This window comes from Pipra filicauda, unplaced genomic scaffold, assembly GCF_003945595.2.
Source record: "Pipra filicauda isolate LSUMZ 115617 unplaced genomic scaffold, ASM394559v2 scaffold392_size659746_pilon, whole genome shotgun sequence".
Classification (NCBI taxonomy): Eukaryota; Metazoa; Chordata; class Aves; order Passeriformes; family Pipridae; genus Pipra; species Pipra filicauda.
Genome location: NW_024104523.1, coordinates 471,904 through 497,689, shown reverse-complemented (window position 1 = coordinate 497,689; position 25,786 = coordinate 471,904). Strand labels below are relative to the sequence as shown.

Below are 25,786 nucleotides of genomic sequence, written 5' to 3'. Positions count from 1 at the left end.
CTGCTTGTAATATGTATTTGCAGTAGAGCATTACATGATGTGAAAATCACTTTCCTACCATAAAGTGCCAGTCAGCACCAATGTGACAGCTGAGCCCAGCCAGTTCATGTCTCTCCTTCCAGCTTCTCAAGCCACATGCTGGAGGATGTTGTCCCCTCCTCTTTCCCACCTCTGCACTACTGCAACACAGCACACTGGGCTGAGACAACTCCCTTCTGCAAGTGAAATGCAGGTGATCCTCAGGGAGTGGTGTGGGACACTGCTCCCATCCTGCTGCATCCCCACAGGGCACCCCAGAAATGCTGTTGTTTGTGTGAAGGCACAGCATGGAATCAGTGCACACTGGTTTGGCTCGTTTTCAGCCCAGGTGGTTGAAGGGACACCAGGTTAGGCCACGTGTTCACTGCCAAAGAAGGATGTGTGACAGCACCTGCCTATTTGCAAACCAAGCCATCCTCTCACCTTTACTGTATCCTTGCAGTAAGATACCAGATATTTCTCCGTGGAGCCTTGTCCAGAGCACAGCCATCTCCTCCTCATTCAGGATCTTTGGAGGTGTCTGTAACACAAATATAAAGAAGAAATATAAAAAAGAGCAACCAAGGAACCCATTTGGAGACCAGCAAGCTGTAGGACACACATAATCTTAATTCCCATCCTGCAAACACTTAAGCTACAACAGACAGATGTGCAGGGTTAGGACCTCAGCATCCCCTCAGCTGCCTGAGAGGTGAAGGGAGCCCAGGTTCAGCCAGATTATCCTCAGCGCTATAAACAGGAGCTCTGAGGCAGCACGGCCAATTTTGGGTGCAGCACTCCAGCGTCACCCTGAACAAGCAGCACCTGTGGTGCCCCATGTCTGGAGGGCCTGTGCTTCAGAGAGCACCCAGAGAGCTCCGAGGGATGACCTGCTCCCACCTGGCCACTGGCCGCCCCACAGACAATGCCTGCAACGATTTGGAAGTCCTTAAGATGAAACATTGTGTCTTTCCTGCAATAAAGTTCGCGAAATGTCGATGCTTTCTCCCTGTCACAAGCACACACAAAAGAGATATAAACCCCCACCTGTTTATGGATGATGTCAGTGAAGGGTTCCTCGCTGGGGCTGGACTGGGAGGAGGTTTTCAAAGGATCGCTGAGTTAGAGTGCTTGGCTCTTACCGAGGCTTTAATAGGTAACTTCCTTCCATGGCTTTGGAAAGTCCTCCCCACCAGTCAGTTGCTGCCTTTCACAATGTTTGTGTAGAAGTTGTTTTTCAGCGGTTTCTGTGGGAGGAGAGTGTTTTCTTTAGTTTTTGAATACTACCATGACTGCACACGCAGCTGACACCCACAGGCTTACTAGGGCCACACGCTAATGATGATTTCCAAGTGTTGGTGTCACTGGCAGGGTTTGAACCATAGCTATAAAGCCTGTAAATAAGCAGGCTGATGGCCAGGGAGGCTTAGCAGCTCCTTGGTGAGGTATCTGAGATAGCTGGAGAGTGATCTGTACCACACCCTGGCTACAAACACTGATATCACAGACCTCAGCCTGCAGTAAATGGAGAGGTTAATAAAGCAAGCTCTGATTAAAACAGGAGCAACCCAAATTAGACCTTTACTGCTGCAGCAGGAAGGTGAAAACAAGGATGACTGGTTTCTTCTGGTGGTGGAAAATTCTGGTTTTGGAGCTGAGCTGAATAGGAAAGACTTAATATAATGAGAACATCTCAATTCATTTTGGGTCAACCAAAAACATTTTGCTTGACCAGTAACAAAATGTTCTGGTTTGCTTGGAGACTATTTAATCTTTTTTAAAAGTCAAGCAAAAACACACAACTCACTTCCTTTTAAATTTAAGTCCATTGAAAATGAAAACAAAAAAGAAACCTTCAAACTAAATGATGTTCAATCAAGTAATCTGTTTCAGCCTGAAAATGCCGAAGTGAAACATTTCAATATTTAAGGAAGGAAGGACTTCTATTGTTTTGTCTTGTCATTGACTGACTTCAGCCTGGATTTGTGAGTTATTTTGGTTGTCTTCATTTTCACAGGGCATTTCATTTTTTATTTTTATATTTTAAATTCTTTTAGTACTCTCTTCTTGTTCAGTTTGAGATACAAATGCTCAGGTTCAACAAAGGTTCATTAGAACATGACTGAGCTGACAATTTGTACAAATATCAGGCAAATACTTTGGGGTCTTTTTTTCCCCCTTTGTATTTTAGTTTCCTTTGAAATTGTACCTGAATTTCATAGAAGCTGTGGGGTCCTCAGGACCCTTGAAACATGCACAGAGCAAAACTGTCAAAGTCTCTGTGCTCTGCTGTGTAACCTGCACACCACAAAAATTCAGATGCCATCTTCAGTCCTGCAAAATATTAAGACAGGCATTTAAGATTTACCCGAGTGATTAAGCATGAGCAGCTTGTAATTGTTTCCAGATCCCTCTCCTAGCAGGAGAAAAGGCTCTGCAATCCCTGTCCACGTGCTCAGCGTAGCAATGCGCTCACAAACGGAGAAACTGAAGATGAACTGGGGAGGACAAACAGATATCCTGAGACTAAGCCAGCATTGCCTTTGAATCCAAAATGGACTATCCAGCTCAGAAAAGCAGGATTATTGAGCCAGTGTCTGTCAGGGTACATCTGCATCCTCCCTGGAGCAACACCTGTGCACCAGCAACTAGAAAACCTTCGGAAGTACACATGGTCAGATTCAGTCTGCAATTTTTCATCTGGCTTGGGAGTGTTAAATGAAGATCAACTGCTGAAATTGGCCTCATTTGGGGAATCTAACTCTGTCTGTGCTTACAGGAAAGACCTTTGTCCTCCAGGTTTTATGTGAAGCCCCAAAGATTGCAGACTTTCTGCATAAGCCACAAAACAATCCAGAGAGCATCTGGAGAGAGACTTGCCTCATATCCCAAACTGTTCCCTCCATGCAAGCCTACCAATATATTTTTCCCACAGACTGCTTGATCATGAAAAGATCTTCCTCAACTTGCTCAGGGCTTCAAAAAAACCTTAGCAGCCCCAGCCCAAGTTTGAAAGCAAATTCAAGGGTTTGCCATTGCCTTTGAACACAGCGGGAATCTACTCCAACAGGTTAGATCTCGGGGCCACGTTGCTCCCAGGATTTAAACCAGACCACATGTGAAATGGCAGCTACCTCTTGATTTTATATTTTATTTTATTTTAAAATAGGATAATCTAGGGGCTATGTTTTTTATTACAATTATTACTACTATTTTAATGGCAAATTCAGTGGTGCCGCCTTCCCTCCTTAATGAAGGGAACCAGAGACTGGAGCTCAATTTCTCCCACTTTCTAGAAATAGTCTCTGCAAATCCATTGTAAAAAAACTAACCACAGTCTTTTTCCCCTTTCTCTCTCTCTCCCTCCAGAGAGGGGGTTTTCATCGGCTCAGACCATTTTTCTTCCACCACCTCTTTATCTTAACCCTTTCTCAAAGGTTGCATTTATTTTCCGAGGTCCACGGCCAGGACAAGGATACAGAGGGTGCAGCTGACACTGTCTTTTGAGGATCTCTGTCACCAGTGCAAGAGGCGCAAGCCTGGGGACGGGGAGGATGTCTCTGGAAATGGCTCCTGCCCTCATCCAGTCCAGTTCACCCAGTGAGGCCCCTCCACAGGAGCTCACTGCTGCCCCTCAGAGCATGTCCTTGTAGCCAGAGCTGTCTCCTGTGCTTGGATTGTGCAAACCCCTTTCCTCTCCCTTCCGCACTCCTGGCTATTGAGTGCACATCTAATTGTTCCTCTGAACCTCTCCAAAATCATTGCTTCCTCTCCATTCAACTCCAGGCTGGAATTGAGCTGTTCTCCCTCCCCTGGGACCTTGTAGTGAATTTGGCTGAGAGGAGGAGGCAGACAATGTGCCATCCCTTCTTGTGGAAATCTTGGCATACTCCTCAAGGAGATGATCTCAGATAAGCACACTGCCAGGAAGAGAGGTTCACCACTCTTCCTAGAAACTTTGCAAGTCCTGGTCTTCATCCAGATAGGAGTTCTTTTTTTTTTTTCTTTTTTTTCTTTTTGTTTTTAATTTGAGTAAAAATGCTTCAATCTTTTCAGTGTGAGAGAGGAGTGAAAAAATAAATCGCTGCCATTATAGTGGATGGGTAAAAAGGAGTTCAGGCAGTCTTTGAAGAGCCTTGGTGCTGAAACAAATGTTTAAATTAGATGAGAATGGATCTTCTGCCATAAACGGCCTTTGCTTTGTTCAGCTGTCTCCTCTCCAAGGCTGTCTCTCCACAGTTAGGGTGGTAGGCACCAAATCTGGCACTGACCCCTTGGGATTCGGTGGTAGAGATGGAGAGGTGGAACATGGCTCTGCTGTTTGAGATGGGAGGAGAAACATCTGCAGCAAAGGGCAGAGCTGAGCCTGCACAGGAGCATAAAGGGGTGGCAGCTCCCACCTGCAGCAGCTTGTAACCACATCTACACATCAGGGTGCAACATTAGGGTGCTTCCATTGAAGCATATCCATGCACAGCCTCAGGGTTGTGTTTTACTCAGTAGAAGTAGATTTTCTACTCATGTGGGCAGAGGAAGGTTTTCACTTGTGCACTCACCCATCCGCCCATGGCCAAAGCCAGCTCGATTCTGGTTTGTAGAGCTGAGTCCTGGCCTGGCTGTTCTTCAGCTCCTGCTCCTCCTGGTCATCTCTGTCAGCTTGTGGTGCCCACAGTGCTCCTGGTCAGCACAGTGGCCCCATCTGCACCACGACTCAGGGCTCACAGCTGAATGACAGCACAGGAATTGCCTGCAGGGAAGATGCCAAGAAAGAGATGAAGAAAAACTACATCCCACACCAGCCAAAAACCCAGCTCACTTCCACACCCACCAAACACTGGGATTGTGGCAAAGCCAAGCCTAAAGGGGCCACTCAGCCCCCGCAGCATCTTCAACTGTGCTTTTCTAGGTCGTCACAAACCAGCCCTGACAGTGCGAGGAGAAAACAGACTCACAGCAAATCGCCCACAAGGAATTGCCTGCATTCCCCACCGCGGGCTGGGCTGCGGGTCACTGCCTCCAAACAGCATCGCCCACGGGAACACAGAACCGGCTCAGCCCCGGCCTTGGAAAGCCACTGGGGAAAACAGAGCAGGGGCTCAAGGTCAGCACAGCCCCGCCGAGGCGCCGGGGATACCTGAACCACTAATTTGCCAGACGCCCCCGAGCCCGGCTTGGCAGCCCCCCGCCGGCTGTCCCGGCGTGGAAGCCATTAACATTTAAAAATACTTACAGGAATGGAGGGGTGGGGGGAAAAAAAGAAATGGTATTTGCGGAGGCCCATTCCTCAGCGCACTTTCATGTGTGCCAAAGTTTGTTGGCATGGCTCGGAGTTTGATAGGGAACATCTGGGCTGCTGTTGCTGCCTGGATATTGGCTGAGGGCAGCGAACAAAAGGGGTTTGTGCAGGAATGCGCGGGGAGGGGCGCGGGGTGCGCGCGTCCAGGGACAGCTGCGAGAGGAGAAAGGCAGGAATACTCTCTGAAGAAGAAAGCCTAATGAACATCCCATGTTCCTGCTTTTAAAAAGGGGATAAAAGCCTTCCCCCCCACTTCTTCTCTTCCCTCTCGGGGTACTGAATGTGAGCAGGGCTCAGACATAGATCCGTGCCCCGCTACCTCTGCACATTCGATTATTGATGCAGTCTGCAAAAACAATTGGGGTGGAAGGAGCAGGTTAGTGGGAGAGCAGGGAAGTCTGAGCCCAACCACGAGGTGCAGCACCAGCACATACTCAAGACTCAACCAGCAAGTTCCTTGCAAGCAGCCTGACACCATGAGGAAACACCCAGTGACAAACCCCCCAGGAGTGCAGAGACTGCTGACATGGACCCACTGAGAACAGCACTGGTTGAAGTTTCTTCCACTCCTGCTGGAAATTTGGGGCAAGGAGCTGAAAATCAGCACCATGCCACTGCCAGTGACACAAATCCAGAGACTGCCTCCTAGGGCCCTGCTGGATCTGACACCAGAGGATGGCATGGAGGGATGAAGGAGGAACGGATTCACGCTTAAAGAAGGCTGGTCTGTTGGGAACTATCTGGAAACTACAGGCCAGGTGCAACCCTTGGCTCTAAAGATCACAGCATACATGCTCCATCCCACATGCTCCACCCCCAGGGAGTCACTGCTGCCTGTGGATGGACACCAGAGATTGAACCTTCTGACTGAACCTAATGTAACCTCTCTGACATTCTTCCTTTTGCAGCTCCTTTCCACCACACCATGACTACAGTATTTTTTACCAAAGGTGTTCATAGTGTTCACAAAACTTTTGAGCATCTCACTCTATGGACTAAACCTGTTTCTCAACATGTGCAGTACTGGTGTAATTTCCTACCTTCTGATCCCTCTTTGCTCATCCCACTATTGTCCAACTCAATATGAGCAAGTTTTGAGCATTTAAGGGTTTTTTTGTTGTTGTTGTTTTTTTTTTTAAATCAATGGAGAATTTTTCTCTTTTGTTTCTGGTATGTACATTTGGCCTCAATCCTACTCGAAAGCCTACATTCCCCCTTGGCTCCAATTAAGGATACAAATGGGTCTGCTTCCTAGAACAAGCTTTCCATTGCCTCTGTCTTTGGGGCTCCTTGGAGTCACTGGAGCCAACCCAGAGAGGGTATTTGGGCAGGACTTGGGTCGCACATCCCTCTTGCTACCCCTACCTTGACAGGGAAGCCCTCTGGGAACGCTCCAGGGAGCAAAGTCTAAAGACAAATGCTCCAGGTCAGCAAAGACCCTTGGGTCTGACAGTCAAGGCAAATTTTTCCAGCCCTAATCTCCTTTCCAAGTCTTGGCAGCATGCCTACACACCATCATTTTGAGCTGACTTACTCAACACCAGCCACACAACCCTCCTGGCGCTGCCTCGGGCAGTGGGCTCGTGCTGGGGGTGCTGGCTCCAGGGCTGGGCATGTTTGGAGATAAGCCTCCCCCAGTGATATCTGGATTTCGATTACATCAGTGTCAAGACAGCTTTTGCCAGAGCCAAGCAGAGCTCCTGCCACGCCAAAGAAAGCAGCCAGGTCGGCCAGGGGCTGTGCACAGCACTGTGGGGAGGACATTGGCCCCTCTCACGTGGGGCAGCACAGCCTGCAGACCCACCCCTGTGCCACGCAGACAGTCCTACCCGGTTGTTTCTTCTGCGGCGGGTTGGGAAAGGAGCTGCAGAAAACCCAGCCGGCCTTTGGGAACTCTGCAGCCCGGGGTGGGGAATGTGCAGCCACACATAAACATGTGACCAAGTTGAGCACCCAGTGCCCTGCTTTGGAGAGGAGGAAAAAAGCGTAACTACTGTGTTTAGTGCTAGACATCCCTTGATCCACTGCTGAAGACAAGGGGGTTGAGAGTAGCCAGTCTATTTCTGATTTATCAGTCATTCGTGTTGCCAAAGTGCATGTGCCACCTCTCAGAAGCAGGTCTGTGCCTCCATTCATCCTCTGCATCCTTCTCCAGGACACCTTTTCTCTTAGCTCTGCCTGAAAACAGCCCAGTGTCACCAAGGGACATGATCCTGCAAAGGCATCGCTCTCCAGCCGTGCTCCTGCCTGACCCCACTCCCATGTCCTTCCCTGACCACTGCCAGCAACTAAGAGGAACCAGCCCCAACAAAGACAACAAGCCTATTTCAAAAGCACAGAAACAATTTAAGAGCTTGAAATCCCACCTTCCATGTGGTTAAAGGTCCCATCAGGAGGTAGACTCTTAATCATCCTAGATGCTTTTGAAGGCTGTAATAGAAGGTCAGCTGTATCTTCAATGTCCCGTGGGACCCACATGCCTTTGAAGCGCCTCCTGAGGGACCATGGTGGTGGTGGCTGAGGAGGAGGATGAAATCCTGGAGCCAAACAGCGCTCGTGCCCTGGGAGAATTAAAATCACGAGTCCAGTGAAGTCTCACAGTGGTTCAGGCTGCTCCTGCCAGTGAGGCTCCACCTCATTTGCCCCATCTCTGCATCTATCCACTGCCTAACACAGGCCAGCTGGGAAACTCCCTGTGCAATGGGCTTGGGAAGGGGCTGGTGGGAAAATGCCCATTTAATGTTTTGCAGGCAAGGGTAGTTCAGACAGTTATTTCAACTTGGAAAAAACCCTTCAAATCTGTTTCCAAATTGTCCAAATGTTTGGCTTTTACATTTCCTTCAGTGACATCCCAGGGTTTTAGTTGAAAAGGTCTTCTCTCTTCAGAATTAAGCTGCTTCTAGGGAAAAAAAAACCTATCAAAACAGGAAGCTTGAAATTATCAAAGAAAAATATTTTCATTGACCTTAAAGATCTTACCCTTTGGTTTTCTAGTTCACAAAATTTTTCAGAACTGACTCCTCATCCCCAGGAGAGATGAGAAATACTGTCAGTGCCTCAAAAATGCTGCCAGGAGGAAAGAGTTATTAATTATCAACCTCTATTTTTAACCTGCAACCAAGAGTCACTTCTCATGGGTGACAACTGGATTCTCTTGAGGCTCTGTCATTGGCTTCATCAAGGCTTTTAAGTCAGAGATAGGATCTTTTTTTTTTTGGATGGGACATGCCCCAGGCACTCTGCAAAGCCTAGCCTATCCATTTCCAAAGCAAGCATCAGGTATCACATGCTTCTACTATCCATCTATTTAGAAAAAATATGTCATTACCTTTTTCCCCTTCACCTATATTCCAGCTGAAAAAAGCTCATATTTTCTCCCCCATAATTCAAAAAAGACTACATGGCTTTTTTTTTTTTTTTCCTCAGAGTTTCCAAAAAAATTCCCCACTGGGTAAGGGCCAGGCATGCAAAAATTTCAACCTGAAAAGTGAATGTTTTCAAAAGTTATGAGCTTATGAAAAGAAGGGCTATAATGGAAACTGTTTTACTGCCATAATTATAACACCACGAACAGAGCCTGCTGCAACATATTACATTATCAAGCTCCTGTCAACATTTAATAGAAGTCTTAATTAACTGCAGGGCAGAACATGGCAAAAATTTATTTTCAGGAAAACTTTTGGGAGCTGTGTAATTCTGGGCTTTTTTGATTTTTTCAAGTCAATTGGAGCCTTAGTAGAGTATGTAGGACAGACTAAATACAAGACACAAGTGTGTATCTTGTTGGTGTTACTTAATGATAGGACTTTCTTTTCTGTTAAACTACATAATCCAGAAACAACAATAATGTTTGTGTTGGGTTGGAGCCAGACACTTCAGAGGTGGATTTTAACCTTCCCCAAATTTGGGGTTATTCAATGCCAGGGGCTTGATTCAGCTTTCTGGGGAGGTGGGGGGTCATGTGTAACCTGTGGGGCTGATCTGCCTTTGCCACTTGCTTTTCTCCCTGTCTTCCACCACCCCAAAGATACTCACACTCCAGATTTAGGGGGGAGATTGTGTTTTCCTGCCTGAGCTCCTGGGCTGGAGACACAGTCACAGAGGAGAGTTGTGGGGAGGGCCAAGCCCAGCAGTTGTAGGATCATTGTAATTAATTTCTTGCCTATGGCTTTGCAGGAGATAACCAGCTCCAAACCAGACTGACCACTGCATGTTTCCTCTCCCCTGCAAATTTGGGCAAAGGCTGCAGAGGAGGGCTCCTCCTGCTGCAGCCCAATCTCCAGAGGCATCTCCAAGAGTTTTTTCCATCTCTCCAGGTCCTCAAGCCTGCAGTGATGCCCTGCCAGCTAGACCTTGTGCACTCCCAGACCAGACTGAAGAAGTGGGAGTGGGGTAGGGAGGGAGGACAAGCAGCTCAGCCACAGTCAGCAGCAGGGTTTGGGGTGCCTGGGGCACAGGGCAAGTCTTGTATGGAGAACACTAAAAGAAAGCTCTGCAAACCTGCTGCCCAACTAGACACAGAGCACAAAGGAGACATCAGGCAGACGGTGATAAGGGATCTGCCAAGGTTAAACCTGGCTCTCCCTACTCCCATACCTGATCCACCAGACCATGCCTCTGAAACATTCTGGCAAGCAAAGGGCTTCTTGACAAAGCAGGGCAGGTAACACTGGGCAGCTTACGCCACAACAAACACTCCTTCAGTCTCACCCGGCAGCCCAAAGTTCCTTCTAATCCCTTTTTTGCCCCCTCCATCCCCTGCCTGGCCCCTGCTCCAGCAGAACAGCGCTGCAAGCTGGCAGGCCACATCCATTTCCCTGATAGCACCAAGAGCCCAACAGCTGCTCTCTGTCCCTTTGGAGATTAGTTTGTTTTCCTAACACAATTACTGCCACGTGGCCCCGCTTTCTGCCGAGATCAAGGCTGGATAGAGATAAAGCAGCGATAAGATCACAGCCATTCCAGACCCCTTCGCAGCCCCGCTGGCCGCGGTTCGCTCTCATCGGCACGCGAACACCCTGGCTGCAAGTTACCTGCTCCCATCGGTGCCAGCCCAGGGAGCCTGGGACGCTTTCTGGCCCTAAACCCCAAGGATTTGGCTCCCAGCTTTCTGTGCAGCACCAAGGAGTTGGTTTATGATGTAACTACACAGCGCTGCATGGGTGCAGCCACACCAGTGAGCTCACCGGAGGCGATAGGAAGTCCCTTATCAGCTGCAGCACCCTGCTGGCTCAGTGCTTTCACCAGCACAGCTGGCCAGCAGCTGGCTCCAAGCTGACCCTGCCTGTGCCAGGTCAGCTGGTTCTGCCCAGTCTCTTCGTCCCCTGCCTGGGATTAGCCCAGACTCGGCTCAGCCTGCACATCACCCTGGTGAATGAAGCAGTTTTACCCTGGTGCATCTGCTCTGCTGAGCTGGAGCATCCCAGCGGGGCTCACACCGGTACCTGCAGCACCAGCAAGGGGCTGGTCGGCTCCAGAAACATCAGTGGAGCGATCACAGGGGCAGGTCTGGCGCCCAACCACCCTCCATCACATACAGCAGAGGCCCTCTCTGTCTCCCAGAGCCTCCTGTGGGAATCCTTGTGTGGGGAACAGCTCCTGAAAGCCTCTGCTGGGACAAACGTGGTGCATGCTGGGAGAGGACACTCAGGGAGCCTTCAAGAGAGACAAGCATCCTTGCCAGATGTCTCCCATAAAGCTGCAAGTACTTTATTTTAATAATAAGCCTTAATGTATTCATTAAAGGCTCCCAGTGACCTGGGATGAATTTCCCTGCTATTGTAAAGGGCTGTGGGAATCTGGAAACCGCTGCATTACAGTTAATAACTTTAATTTTACAAGGCCCAAAATAGACAACTGAAAAAATACACAGACTCACTGTTTCCAATTAAGAAGGGATTTCTTCTAATTCCTCTGCCACCGGCGCTCTTGTTTAGCAAACAACATCAACAGTTATTCAACCATAGACAAGGGGAGAAGCAAACCAAGGGAGTTGCCTTTTATATCTCCACTAGAAGAGCTGAGGAAGAAACCAGGACCCTTCCTCCTCACTGGGTTATCAGAGCAAGAAAGAGCCACAGCGTGGTCAGCAACAAACCCACACCAGGACAGCCATGGGTAAAACTTTAATCCCTGCTTCTTAAGCCTGAAGTGACTTTGATCCTGAGGAGATGACTTCCAATCCATCTTCTCCCTTCTCCCTCACAGCTAAGGTGGTTAAAGGACTTTGGTGGAGTCCTGGGGTGCTGCAAAACCACCCCAGTAGCTGGGTGAGCACCCTGGGGTGAGCATCAGATGTCTGGGTGAGCATCAGATGTCTGATTTTAAGGTCAGGAAGGAATATCCCCCCCAGATCAGCTTGGCTGAGATCGCCATGGATTTATTTTGCCTGTCTCTTTCTTCCTCTGTCAAATGAAGGGTAGATGGTTTCCCAGGGGAAAAAAAAACAAACCTGGGAAGCAAAACAATTCAGCCTGGTTTTTTTTTTTTTTTTAAATTTCTGGGAAACTAATGTTTTCCAGCCCAAATATTTTCATTTCTGGTTTGGTTCTTTTGGGTTTTTCAGTTAAAACTGGAGCTTTTTTCAAAAAGAGGCCTGACATTTTATGTGGAAGTATTCATTTTGCCACAAGTCAAGCCTTCTGGGGTGGAGAAAGGAGTTTTGAAGGGTGAGGTTTGACCAGTGTACCAGTCTGGTTGTGTTGGCAAGCAACATCTGCCTCCTCATGCATCTCCAGAGTCACCTCTGCCAGGCCCACACCAAGGTGCTGGCACCCTCCCTCCACATGGCAGGGACACACATACCCTCCTTACCATCATCCTGGCATTAATCAACACTAGTTAAAGCAGATCTCCAAAACTTCCTCTGCAGACTTAGCCTGACACAGGGAAACACATTGCTTAAAACCCCATGGGTGATCTCAGCTCACGTAGATCCCAAAACACTCTCCAGACCACCTGAAAAACACATCAGGTCCCATCCAGCAGGATGGAGCACACCAGTTTTAGCTAGTCCTGAGGGGTGCAGGGAGTGGGGCTCATTGATCCTTGTGGGTCCCTTCCAACATGAGATATTCTAAGATTCTATGCAGTAATCCAGCCTCAAGCCCCTCATTTCACCTCTTGACCAAGAGCTGCCTATGAGCAGCACTGAATTTGCACCAGCCCTCGCATAGGAGCAGATTGAGTTTTGCAGCCAAACTGATAAAAATGAAAAATGATTTTCATATGCCTGGACTCAATTTCCCCATAAATAAGACAGTGATGGAAATTGGGGGAAGGGGGTTGTCAGAGCTGTAGGTAATCCGTAAAAGCCACACCAAGAACACTGATCTAGCCCTCGTCCAGGAAAGCATCTCTATTTAGGAAAGCCAGCAGGCACATCCCTACTCTCCTCTGAAGCCACTGGGAACTGAGAGCCAGGCAGCTTAAAGATATCTAAATGCCTGGAGGAACAGATAAGACCTAGATACCAGCTGGCAAAACCCAGACCCTCAGAAGGTATTTAGGCAAACATTTTTTAATGGAAATGAAGAGCTCATGTACTTTTGTGGGCAGGGTCTCGAAGTACACGCGTGCCTTAAAAAAAACATTGCCCGTGGCTTTCCTGAAGAGACTCGGACACACACGTTACGTATCAGGGTTTGTAAACCTTCATGTTATCACAGAAAACCAACCTCTGCGATACAACAGGATGTCTCCACTCTAGACATCCCCAAAACCCCTAAAAACATGGAGAGGCCAAACCGCTGCGCTTCACCTATAACACCAACAAAACCACAAGCAGAGCAGAACTTCCCCAACTCTCCAAACACACATTTCCTATTCCTGCCTGCAGCTCTGCCACTGCCTTTCTCACATCAATACCCTGTCTGTAGCTGCTTGAAAAATTTCCATCTAAACAGTTTGTAGCAGGTCATTTTTCAAAGGCAGCTTTAAAAAAAAAAACAAAACAAAACAAAACAAAAAAACCCTGAACATTTTTGTGGAAATTTGCCTGACTTGTCTGAAATATCAAAAAACTAGAAAAAACCACTGAATTTTGGTCTCAAGCTGCAGAAATCTTGGTTTTGAACAAAAATGCAATATAAGTTTCTTTTTAGTGAAAATTAAGTTTCCAGAGAGAGTAAATTTTTCTGCTTTCATTAAAAATGTTCATGGTGTCATGGGTACGCTCAGATTTTCAGAAAACCCCACATCAAGAGATTATTAAGGAAATTAGTTGCTGTGCAAAAGGGAAGGAACTGATCTGGATTAGAGCCTGGCAAAGGAGTGGAGCAAGGATAAATGCTTCATTCTCAGCCTGATGTTAGGTTAACAGCCAGGCATCCCACAGCTCTGCTCCAGGATTTAATATATTTATCAGTGATCTGGGTGCAACACAAGGTGGGAATGCTTGCACAGGACAAGCCCACTGGGGCTCAGGGTCCCATCACCACAGCCATGGCCCATCAGGGGACACACAGCTCCTGCCTTGCCACCGGGTCCTGGGAGCAGTTTGTGCATCACCCACTGGAGATGCCCAGCCTGGTCTTTGCTTTGGTCCCATGGGAGCATCTGGCTGTGGCTCCATCACTCCATGGTGCTGAGAAGCCTCCAGCATCACAAGCTTTTGGGTCATGGGGAGACCTCACCCCTCTCCAGATGGGCACCATGGGCACAAGAGCACTATAACACAACCCTGCCATGCCAGATGCAAACACCTGGCACTGAACACTGTCAGATCCCATTTGGGAGGTTCACCAACATCACCCAGCACAGGATCAGGAGATCCACACACCGTGGCAGCTCCAGTCAGAGCCACCAGCGCCCATCTGCATTACAAGTGAACATGAACTCTCCCTCCCCATCTGGAGCCCATGTACAGCAAGTGGCAAGATTTATATTGTGCTGAAGCATTCCACAGTTTTGAGCACAGAAATGATTGAACTCCAGATGTTAACAAGATGCAGGACCCTTTTTTTATTATTAAAAACGTGATTTCTTGTTTTGCTCATGACAAAACCCATCAGATTAACTTATTAGGAGCGGAACTGCCATCAGGCCGGTAGAAGCAAAGATGGCTCCGGCTGCCCGAGAGCTCATGGAGCACATGGGAAGCTCATAGAGTTCATGGAGCTGTGTCCAGCCACTTCTTTTCACTGAACCAAGGGCAGGACACTGCTCCATGGGCTCTGTGCTCCATGCCCAATGGCAGTGCAGGGACACTGGTGAGTCTCTGTGCCTCGGTTTCCCCATCCCTTAGAGAGAATGTGAGTCAGAGGTGGAAGGGAAAGCCCTGAGTAAACACACACTGCAGCCTCATCCAAATCAAATTCCCTTGCTGAAGCAGCAGAGCCTTTGCTCACAAGCACCATAGCCCAGGCCAGGAATGGAAATCTGTCCACACTCCTCAGGCTCCTCTGTCTACCCCCTGGAAGGACAAGGGGGACCCAGGATGTGTGGCTGCCATGCTGGGACAACTCAGCAAGCAGCTCTCACACCCTGATTCCCTTCGGTGAGAGCCCTACAGCACCCCAAACTTCACTTCCCAGCAGAATGGAAACAAGTTTCCAAATACCCCTGCAAGTCCTAAATGCTCTTCTTGGAGCAGCTCTGCTGAGAACATCCACCAGCAGTGTGTGGAGTGGCACGGCCAACATCTGTATCCCAGAGCGCGGATGGGGTGGGGGCCTGTCTGGAGCTGTCACATCTTCACTGCTTTATCACAGGAACTTTATCACAAGCTCATAACACACACGTCTTTGCACTACGAGATCAAACAGGTACGGGCTGGCATTGCAGCCTGCTGTCACAGGACAGCCCCCAGCAGCTAGTGCTGCTCCGTGCTGTGAGGAGAAAACATATTGAAGCTGCGTGATGGAGAAGACCCACATATGCTCATCCTGATGTTGTACAGCCAGACCAACTCAGGAAATCCACCAGTGCAAAGCCAGCCTCTCCTGCTAATCCCTTGGAGGCACAGCATCCTTTGGGATCTACACATTTCCACTTACCCATAGCACACAGCAGCTCTAAGAACAGTCACATCTGTCTGCTCAGAGGCAGAAAAACATTCCTGGGGAGTGCCAATGCCCTGCTTGGCCAGGCTGAGCTGGGGACAAGCCAGAGCAATGCAGCTTCTCCACACCCAGCACAATCACCCTCCCCGCTCATGATGCCCAAGAAAAGGCACTGCCCTGTTCCTCTCCCACCCAGGGACCCCATTTTCCTACTCACTTGGTGCAGGGGACACAGCCACTCTTCTGCCAGCCATGCCCAGGACAGCAGGCAGCAAGCACACAGCTGTGAGCAGGAGGATGCTGTGTTCATAGCACAGTCCCCCCAGGACATCTGCTTCCAGGCCAGGGCCACCCAGGTGTGCTGCAGCCCCCCACCAGCATCTCAGGAGCAAACCCACCAGCCCAGCACCAAGAACCACCTTCTTCCACAGCCGGGGCTCAGAAAAAGCTTCTGCAGATCACAATGGTATTTATTGACCCAAGGGCACCTCTTAAAACAGAACTGAGAACTTTGTCACACTACTTGACCTTGTTTTATCCTTCTTGCATGTTTTGGGGGAAGATTCTTCCAACCCAAACCTCTCCCCGCTAACTGGGGAGACCGAGCTGTGCCCTTGGTGCCCAGTGAGATGGGCCTCCTCTGCTCTGAGCCTGGGTGCTTTGTGCTGGGTGTCCCCAGCCCTGCAGAGCTACTCCAGTGGGAGCCAGGCAATGGGGCACTTTCCCAGCTGAAGAGCTCTCTGCCCATTCCCTTAGTGCTGCTGGATTCTTGCAAACTTCCTCCACCACCATTTTCTTCACCTCTTCCTCACAGCCTCTGCCTTAATGTCACATCCTCAGGCAGAGCCCTGGGGGTGCCACACTCCCTCTTTAACTCCCCCTAAATTGAATGAATATGAAATTTTTCATTCCAAGAACAAGAGCATCAGGTGGAAGGAAAAACTATGCCTGTATGTTTTTGGAGAAAGATTCCATAAACCTTTGATGCTCTTCCCTTCCCCAAAATCATTCATCATTCGTGAGAAAAAAGTGTAAGTGCAAATGTAGTTGGGCAGTGCTGCAAGTGAGCACAGGGCATTAGCACCACTCTTGGGGAATAACAGCTCTGGAAAACCCCATATTCACCATCTCACCTGGGCACAGCTGGCAGATTTGCCTGCAGTGGACAGGTCCTGCCAGACCCTCATCTCCTGCCTGGCATGGGTGAGTGGTCCAGAGAGCTGGAGCTCTGCAGCATCTGGGACACCTGAGCTCCCAGCTCTGCTGACATGAATAGTTTTTCCCCCTGTTCTTGGCACGATGTGTTCTGCTCAAACACACTTCAAAGAGGAGGCTCTGCAGCAGGAATGTTTCAAAAAATATAATATTTCCATCTGTTATTCCAATAGGTTATGCTGTGGACTCTCCTCATGGACTATTTACCTTTCTTTACTCCTATTAGATGCAAGAAATATTAAATCAGCAAGCCCTCAGGGCTGGCAGGCAGTGCCTAACCCTGCAGCCCAGCCAGCAGGTCCTCTTCTCCTGCAGCTCTGCTCCCTACCCCTTAATGCTTTCCCAGAGGGGAAGGTGCAGGGAGGGAAGCAGCTTTACTTAAAGGCAGTAAAGTCCCCTTGATTTACTAACGTTACTTCCACCTTGAGAGCAAACAGCACCTGCCTGTGCTTAGGTGGATGCCCCAGGCTGTGTTTTGCAGAAGCAGAGCAGCCCAGCATCCCTTCCCAGCCCCAAGAACGCCCAGGGATTGAAATCACAGGGCACAGGTTCCTGGGCTTTGGTGTTTGATGGGCACAAAGCTCCCACACCAGCCTGTCCTTGGTGGGGACATCCCCAGCACCACCCTGCTCACTGCCTCCTGTTTCTCACAAATATGATTTTTTGTCACCTTTGTCGCCTTACTGTCAGCTGAGTCAAATCTGGAAACAAATTATGGGGTGGAAAAGGGAAGAACAGGCAGAGAGCTGTTGGCAGGATTCATTTTCCTGGGAAAGCAGACTAGAAGCACAGTAAGCACAGTGAGTTATGAGTTTACAGCACTGGCATGCACACAATGAGCTGTGGTTTAAATGCATCTTGGGGGTACCTTAGGGGTAGCAGGAACTGGATGCTCCTTCCCTGGGCTGGGATAAGGACACTGTAAGGACACTGCTGTGCTGGACCTTTCCCCTTCGTGGTTCATTTGGTCTGAGAGGACTTCCCAAGCCAGTGAAGCAACAATGCTTCCTGTGGTGGCAAGGGCTGCTCCATTACTCCCTCCCCACCCTGAGCTGCTGCTCCATGCAGCCCTTTTCTCTCTGGCTGGCCAAGGGCACCCACAGCCAGTTGTCACGGCCACCTGAAGAAGACATCCCCACAGGGAAGGTGTGTACACAAGACCAGCAAAGCCTTAACGTATCCTAATGGATGGTGGGCTGCTTGGGTGGATGGTGCTTGCCTCAGTCATCTGCTCTATCCCACAGCCAGAAAAACCATGGGGATAAGCAGCTTTCCCTGATCTCCCCAAGCAGAGCAGCCCCACACAGCTACTGCAGCTCTGACTGAGGTACCCACAATGGCTGTCCCACCACAGGTCCCTGAGGAGAAACTTCAGCACAGAGTTCAGAATCTTCATCAAGATCCATCTTCCCCCAAGAGAGCCGCAAAGGGAGAAAGTTTTTCAAAGCAGAGATTCAAGGCTTTGAAGCCCCAGCATACAAGACCTGAGCCCCTTCCTCATTTCCCACCCTGCAACCCAAGGTTTCATACTGCTAAGACAGCAAAGGCTTCCCAGCCCCTCTGGAGAGCCGGAGAGATGATAACTTCCATTTGTGAGCCACAGCCAGGACAAAATGAGTCTTTATTTTTATCTGGCCCATTATAAGTTATTACTTAGTGCTCCCAGGTGCCCTATACCATCAAAGGCACATTCCTTAATAAGCAGCCATCGGAGGCTGCTCTGTGCCATCCTGGGCACGGATGGAGCAGGACAGATCCCGAGACCAGCTCCAAACCCCAGATCTCATCTCCCCCTAAGCCCTTGTGAGCCCAGGAGAAGGTCATGCCCCATCTTTGCACAGACATCCCAGCACACACACCCAAAGGAGAGGCATAGGATTATTTTTCCCCCCAACTCCACAATCCAAAGTGTAACCCAATCTACTCAGCTGGAAATGGAGCTTTTATTGCATCCTGAGTCATTTAAAGTTCCTTTTTATAAAACCAATATTCTTCCCTCCTTCCCCAATTTAACAAGCTCCCAAATGTCTGCTCTCCTGACATACCAAACCTTTCCAGCTTTCCTCACCTCCCTCCCCATCAGACCCAATGGAAAACAGCATCTCACTGGGGCTGCTCTGAGGGTACCATGACAGAGAAGTGCCACAGCAACCCCACTTTCACACAGTTCACCTCAAGGATGATCCCAACCTTAAAACAGTCCCATGGTGACAGCAGAATGAGGCCATCCCACTCTGTGACAATATCCCCTGTCCATGGCACGTGTCTCTGTGCCCTTGCACTGGAAAGCTGCCTAGAGAGCTGAAAGCCCTTGTGACAGTGTCTGCAGACTTGGGCAAAGCAAAACAAACAAAAAACCCCCAAATCACTCAATAAAAGTTGCAATCAGGCACTGAGAAAGGTGTGTTGGCTACTGGGGGTTTCCTGATGATCAAGGTAAGGAGGAATGAGGGCACTGAGCAGAGCTGGCAACCCGGAGAGCCCAGTTATTATGTTTAAATGAAAGCCCAGATTTCACAACATATGAAATCCATCATGCCTTTGGCCACATAAATACATCAAGGGGTCTGGATACTTGAAGTCCCTTTTCTCAGTTCAGTACTAGAGAGAAGTATTGCACAGTGGCATATATAGGGAGCCTGCAATTTAAAATGGCCCTTGTTCAATAATTATGTCAGCATTTGCTGTAATAGTCATCACTAACAGTTAATATAACCTTTAGTAAATACCAGATTTCCATTTAACAGTGTTAAGATGCAACCTATAAAACATATGTTTGTGTCATTATACTGATAAGTTTCCAATCAGCAACAAACAAAATATGTCCATCCTGCTGGACCATCCTTTGCCAGCCCTTACCTCTGCTCCACAGGGCTTCTGCCAACCTCTGGAATCCACTCACCTGCATGAGCAAAGGCAGGCGTGGTGCTCAGATGGGAACATTCCAGCTATTCCCTTCATTCTGAAAGCTGACACATATGGGGATCCAGATGGATTTCCCATAGGGCTGGGAAATTTTTCAATAAAAGGATGGATAAGGCTGTCTTACGCTGAGACACATTTCTCCCAAAATAATATTTAAATAAAATCACTGAAGCACTGGAAAATCCCCCCCAGCACTATGTGCAAGTCTAAGGGGAGTTTGGGCCAATACTTGGGGTGAAAAAATGAATAAAACATTTTTCTTGAGGAATTTTTGATTGCTATATTTTAAAGAGTAAATGTTCCTCAAAAGGGCCAGCTCTCTCCCTGGCAAGAGCTGGGGTTACCTCACATCAGTCAGTGCAACTTCACTGACCTACAACAGCTGCACTCAGAGAGCAGCAGATCCTGGGCAGTCCCATCCCGGGACAAAGAGGGTGGCTGGAGAGGAGCAAACACCAAAAGCATCCTGCAGGATCACTGTGCAGGTAAGGCTGGCACCTCACAGCATCTTCCTCCCTTTCCAAATAAACTTTTTGACTCTCTAACAATGGCAGACTTGCATGGAGTAGCCAGTAAACCAGTGGGGCAGAAATCAGCCAGCACTTACAGTCCAATACCCAGCTGCACACTGGCACAATCGGAGTCATCTGTGAGTAATTAGAAAATATAAACACTCCCAACAAAACTTGGGTTTCTATACTCTGCAAGACCTTAATGGGCTTTTCTTCGGCCAGAAAATCCGTACTGCAGTGACAAATTATGAGCCTTTTTTCCTAACCCAGCAGGAAACCTTACAATGGAAAAATGACAAAAGGAGAAACATGCCCATTTTTGGCAGCACTGGCAAGGAAGAGGAGGGGATGAGGGAGCAAGAACCAGCCCAACAGGCAGAGTGGCTCTTCCCCAGTGTACTCTCAGCCCTGGATCCTCAGCCCCAGGCAGGCCGTGTCACCCATGGCCACAGCAACCAGCACATGCCAGTGCTCCCCCGAGCCTATTGCCGGCTCAAGGAGAGCCCAGCACAGTTGTGTGGCTTCTCTGCTGGCTGATAGAGCTGAGCTGGGCTCAGGAGCCCCTTACCCTGCATGAAGGCAGTCTCCCATCACCCCAGAAACTTGCTGTCTCCCCCATCTCTGCCAACTGCAGCCTCTGCCATGCTTATCTGAAATAAGCCTCAAAGAGCAACTGTCCACACAGTCCTTAGGGAACCGGGTTAATGAACCCAAAGTCTGTTCTAGGATAAAATGCCTCATTTTATCGTGGAACAGAGGGGGAGAGCCAGCAGGTGGGTCTCTCCAAGCTGTCACAGCCTGGACAGATGGGACCAGGATGTGCTGGAAGCTGTTGATGCCTGCACACACATCCCTGCCTGGGCAAACCGGTGCCCCTGCCTGGCATTGCCCCATACATTTGTGTAAGATTGCACATGCATGAGGTCGATGGAAACTAGGAAGGAGCTGCTGTGGTTTGGCTCCCAGAGGCATCCAACAAAGTGTGATCTTCCCTCGCCCCAAAACAAGTCAGGGAAATTCATGAGAACAGCCTTTCTTGTGGGCTATTCTGGCAGTGGTGGGGCTGGACAGGACCAGGAGTAAGATGACACAGGGCCATAAAACATGTCAGAGCAGCAGCCACACTATGCAAGTTCTCTGCGCTGGGTGCTCCAGCCCGACCACAGCCTGAGTCAGCCCATTGCCACCGACCTGCCTCAGGCACACTCCCAACTCTGGCTTGGGCAGCCCAGTGCCATTAACCAATTCCAGCCCAAGGGAGGGCTTACCATCTTTCAGACAAAACTCTTGCACTTGTGCTGGTTTGGGGTCCACCCTCTGCTTTCAGGTACGGATCCCCAACAAAGCCACCCCTAGGCCAGCAGCCGGCCCCAGAACCCACGCCAGCACCCAAAACAGCCAAGACACCAGAGATCCCGTGCAGCCCAGCCAAACACCAGCCATTCCCAAAAAAGCCCTCAGCAAACCAAACCCACCCCCTGTCCCATTCCTTTCAGCCTGAGCCCATCCCGCAAACCGCTCTCCCGGAGCGGCGAGTCTCACCCGGGGTCCGCGGTTATCGCCGGTCCCCCCTGACAGAGCATTTAATGCCTCGTCTCCGGGACTTCACGGAAACGAAGGGAACAAACGAGTGCCCGGGGAGATATGGTTTGCATCACTTAATCCCCGTTCCCAATAAAACGGTGCAGCGGCTCTGCGGAGGGTAAGACAGCAGAGTTCAGCAGATTTTATCAATCACATCGCGGATCCCGACTGCGCGGCTGAGAGAGTTGCCATGGTTATTATGACAGATTTACTATCACTGTAACTTAATGCACCATAATAAGTATCTGCATAGTTATTATTGTTTTACAATGATAACTATAATTCAACCGCAGCTTTATGGCTAAATTTGTAACATTACTACGATGTTCTGGGAAGAATTGGAAGCAGGGTAATTCACATGCTTTCTCAGAATATAGAAAGAAAAAGAGGTCCCGGTCGGTGCCTTTTTTCTTTCCTTTTAATTGCTTCTTTGAGAACAATTTTTGTGGTCTGGTTACTGTTGGTTTGGGAGAGGGTGCTCTGTCAGAGTCAATGCACAGAGGTAGCTGAAAAATGGGATTTTTCCACTGCAAAATTGATCCTGGGGAAAAAAAAAAAATCCCCGAAGTCTTTCAACAGAAAGTTGCTAAAAAATTCCCAAGTGTTGCCAACTGGGAAACAGACACAAAGCACTGCTGAGATGAACAAAAATGGTCAGGTTTTGTTCAAAGAGAATGACCAGATCATCAAAAAATGTCACTGAAAGTGACCCTGGTAATCAGTGGAAACAAAGAACCACTGGAAAAAGCCTGACAGCCCCAGGACACAGCCAGACTCACTTCAGCTGCACACAGTGGTGTGCAGCTCCACACCACCTTGGAGCTGCCTTGGGCAAAGACCATGGAGCAAAGCCCCATAAGATGCCCCACTGCCCAGCCCAGGCTCCTGGCAGCCCTAGGGTGTGACAGTCCCTCGGCCAGCACAAATTACTGCCCCAAAACTTTAAACTGCGTTCACTAATGGATTAACCTGCTCAGACATGGAGTGATTTGAGAAATCAAAGCTTCAGACAAGGGCTTTTTTTGGCAGTTCCCAGGGCATAGGACCCACATCAAGGGTCCCCACACCTGCATCCCCAGCTGCTCCTCCCCAGGACAGGAAACAAATCCCACCTGGGCTGGAGCCTCACAAGCAGCTGGTCCCCAGGGGAAAGCAAAAGAAAATTCAAGCTTGAAATACAACCAGGGTTTCCAACAGGCTCCCTTGCACCCTCCTCCCAAAGCTCTCCCCTGTTTGAGGGCTTAGCTCCTTCTTGGGTTTCATTGCAAGTGCAATGCTGCCAATTACCCCACAAATTTATAGGGAGCTCTTTGGTGTTTTCTCCCTCTTTCATTCTGTCCAGGCAGCCCATTGCCCTTGGGGGCTCTGGGCATGGTTAACACTCCCTGCATGCCAGGGGCACCTACAATGCTTGGACTAGGCAAATTAAAGCAGAAAAGGGGCATTTTTCCAGCCCCTTCTCATTATCCACTGGGGAAGGGTCTCAAGGTTTTCCAAGGAAGGTAAACCAACCTGTGCCACCCATCTGGCTCCCATGGCAAGTCCTCAGCTTGCACCTCCTGCAGACACCCCAGACTCAACACAACATCCCAGCTTCCCACTATACCTCAGTCTTTTTAAAGCCACATGGACACAGTGTAGACAAGTCACTCCTTTAGCTGAACAAAATCTGGCCCTGCTCAGAGGGGGCTTAGTTCAGTGATCTGTGCTCTGGGACTTGGTGCCTTCTGGGTTCCCAATTCTATTGCTTTCCTGAGTGATTTGTGGTCTTTTCCCATTTCTCATCCAGATTTTAACAGGGACAGAGTTTTCCATAGTCCCTCTTTCTGCAGGATGGGGACACCAGAGAGGAGCACCCTCACCCCCATAGCATCAAGCGCCCCTTCCCAGTGCTCCTCAGGCAACAAGCTGCTCTTCCTCCACAGGGCCTTCAGAAGTGTCCCCTCAGCATGGGGAGACCCAAAGCCTCCCTGCAGCCATGGGACAAGGGGGGAAGACTGACAGAGGCAGGACTGGTGCTCACACACCTCCCTCCCAGCAGTGCTGTGTGTCAGAGTGGGCTTACGTCATCTCCCCTGCCGCCACCACCTCCTGCTCCTGGGGCTGATATATGAGAGTAGATATAGGAAAATCTACTCATAAAATTAATGGAGGCTGCATGAACTCACAGATCATAAACTCAGAGGGGTTTGCAGCTTGCCTTTTGGGGAGGGGGTGGGCTCAGAGGCAATTTAGCAGAGGGGACTAATTGACAGCAGCTGTCCCATCACATCCCACACCCCCCTCCCAACTCTGGAGGGGAACATGGCCCTGAAGTCTCAAACACGGTGCTGGAGCTGGCAGCCATCAGCCTGAGGTCAGACTCAGCATGGCTGAGATGCTCTGTCTGCTCCCAGCCCGGGGATTGTGGCCAAGCTGTGCTCTCAGTGACAGACCTCCTGCCCGGCGCATAAATCACAGATGCTAAAGGCCAAAGAATGAGCAGATCCATCCTGTGCTCCAAGACAACACAACACTTCTCTTGGCTGGGGGGTTGCAGGACACTAGGAAGAGAGGGTCTCCTCACCATGCCATGGTCTGGCAAGATGGGCCCAAGTTGTCCAACACACCAAGCAGTGGGTACCACACTGGGGACACAGCTGATGGTGCTCCTCTCCAGCCCAGCTTAGGAATCTCCCCCAAAACCCTTTTGATATAATCAGAAATATTCCGGGACCAGCCTCCACCACTGGCTTCCTAACACATCCTTAAAAGCCATCCAGGGACCCCAGTGTTGATGGCCACCAGTTCTCCCAGAGTCAACACCAATCTAAGGACCTGGTTTCCCCCTTCCTCCTGTCCACAATCCAACCCCAGCATAGAAGACCTTTGCCCCTTGCTCGGCCCTGAACTGCCTCCCCACAGACCTTCATAGCCACCCACAGCATCAGCACTGGCACCAGCAGGGCCAGTCCCAGCTTTCAGGCACCATTGCTCTGTGCTGGGTTATTCAGTGCATCTCATGTCTTGTGGAATTACCTGGGCTTTTCATGGCACAGCCAAGAGCCTCAGGCAAAAGGAGGAAAATAACTACTGCTGCTGGAAAAATCTTCCCCCACATCCCATTTTCTCTCCAAAACACTGGTTTACTCTGCCTGGGAAGGGCCAGGCCCATGGATGCAGCATCCACCTGCCCAAGGCAGTACCTCACTGGGGAGGAAGAGGATGAGGAAGCCCTTCCCCACACCAACACTAAGGCAGCTCAGGACTGTCCAGGCACCAAGATCTCTCTTGGTCATCAGCCTTCAGGAAAGAACACAACTGTCCCATCTCCTAAGCAACCTCTTGGCCTGGCCCTGCTCAGGTTTACTCTCAATGTCAAATGCAGCTTTTGCTCTTTTCTGTCAGAAGTCCTCTTGGCACGTGGTGCTTCCCCAGTGGCTCCAGCAGCTGTGACTCACAGGCTCTGCCCCAACCTCAAGGCTCCTGCTTGCCTGCTCTGCTGACTCAGGCAGAAACGAGTACCAGACCCGGTGCCTTTCAAGTGGTTTGGAGATCCAGCCAAGGCACCAAAGCACAGGGAATTGGGCACTATGCTCACTGGAGTATCCAGTCCGGCTGCCAGCCTTGGGCTCACCCCAGGAGGCTCAGCAGGCTCAGCTCCTGGGCACCGCCCAGAGACCAGCTTGTGTCACCCCTGCTGGCATGGGGGACAATCAACAAACTGTAATAGGGCCCAGGTATATCACCTCGTTCACTTTCTGCCTCCAGTGCAGCCAGCTTACCTTCTTAGTGCACTCTCACTTCACATATCTGCAGCCTCAAGGCAGTGCCCCTTCTGTGTCCCCTGTGGCTGGTGGAGGGAGCTTACAAACAAGAGCATCTCTAAACATGGTATCCTCTTCCAGAGCAGCAAAGCCCACAATATGACACATTATGGAAATAAGCCATAAGCTCCCTAAACGTGACGCTCCCCTCCCTGGGGATGCTGGCTGTAGCCCTCCTCACCCCACCCTCTCCCAGCTCCCACTGCTGCTCCAGCCAAAAGAGAGCATACCCTCTTCCCTCCCCTTTTATAGCATCCCTCAGGTGGCTTCATCAGCCTCTCCCTGCTGTCTGGCTCAGGGACCATCCAGCTGCCAACCCCACCTGCTTCACAGGGAATTGATTTACTCCCTAGGGGGACTTGATTCTCAGGTGAAGCCCCTGGGGAAAGGGGCTTGCCATGTTGCTGATAGGCTGCAGTCCCAAATACC

At 49.7% G+C, this 25,786-nt stretch overlaps 1 protein-coding gene across 6 annotated transcripts in view; it reads right to left on the bottom strand.

Annotated features, from left to right (window-relative positions):
- The window catches only part of GORAB (golgin, RAB6 interacting), an 80,511-nt gene that overhangs the window by 14,910 nt on the left and 39,815 nt on the right, over window positions 1-25,786 (bottom strand). For 3 of the 6 annotated variants that reach the window (XM_027715395.2, XM_039385081.1, XM_039385084.1), the window contains 4 exons: window positions 7,681-8,213; window positions 4,575-4,765; window positions 1,066-1,265; window positions 463-559 (listed from right to left, as the gene is read on the bottom strand). In XM_027715395.2, coding sequence (XP_027571196.1) covers window positions 463-529 — 67 coding nt within the window. In that variant the 5' untranslated portion in view covers window positions 530-559; window positions 1,066-1,265; window positions 4,575-4,765; window positions 7,681-8,213. The remainder of the gene's footprint in view (window positions 1-462; window positions 560-1,065; window positions 1,266-4,574; window positions 4,766-7,680; window positions 8,214-25,786) is intronic. The other 3 variants (XM_039385085.1, XM_039385083.1, XM_039385080.1) reach the window with 3 other exon arrangements.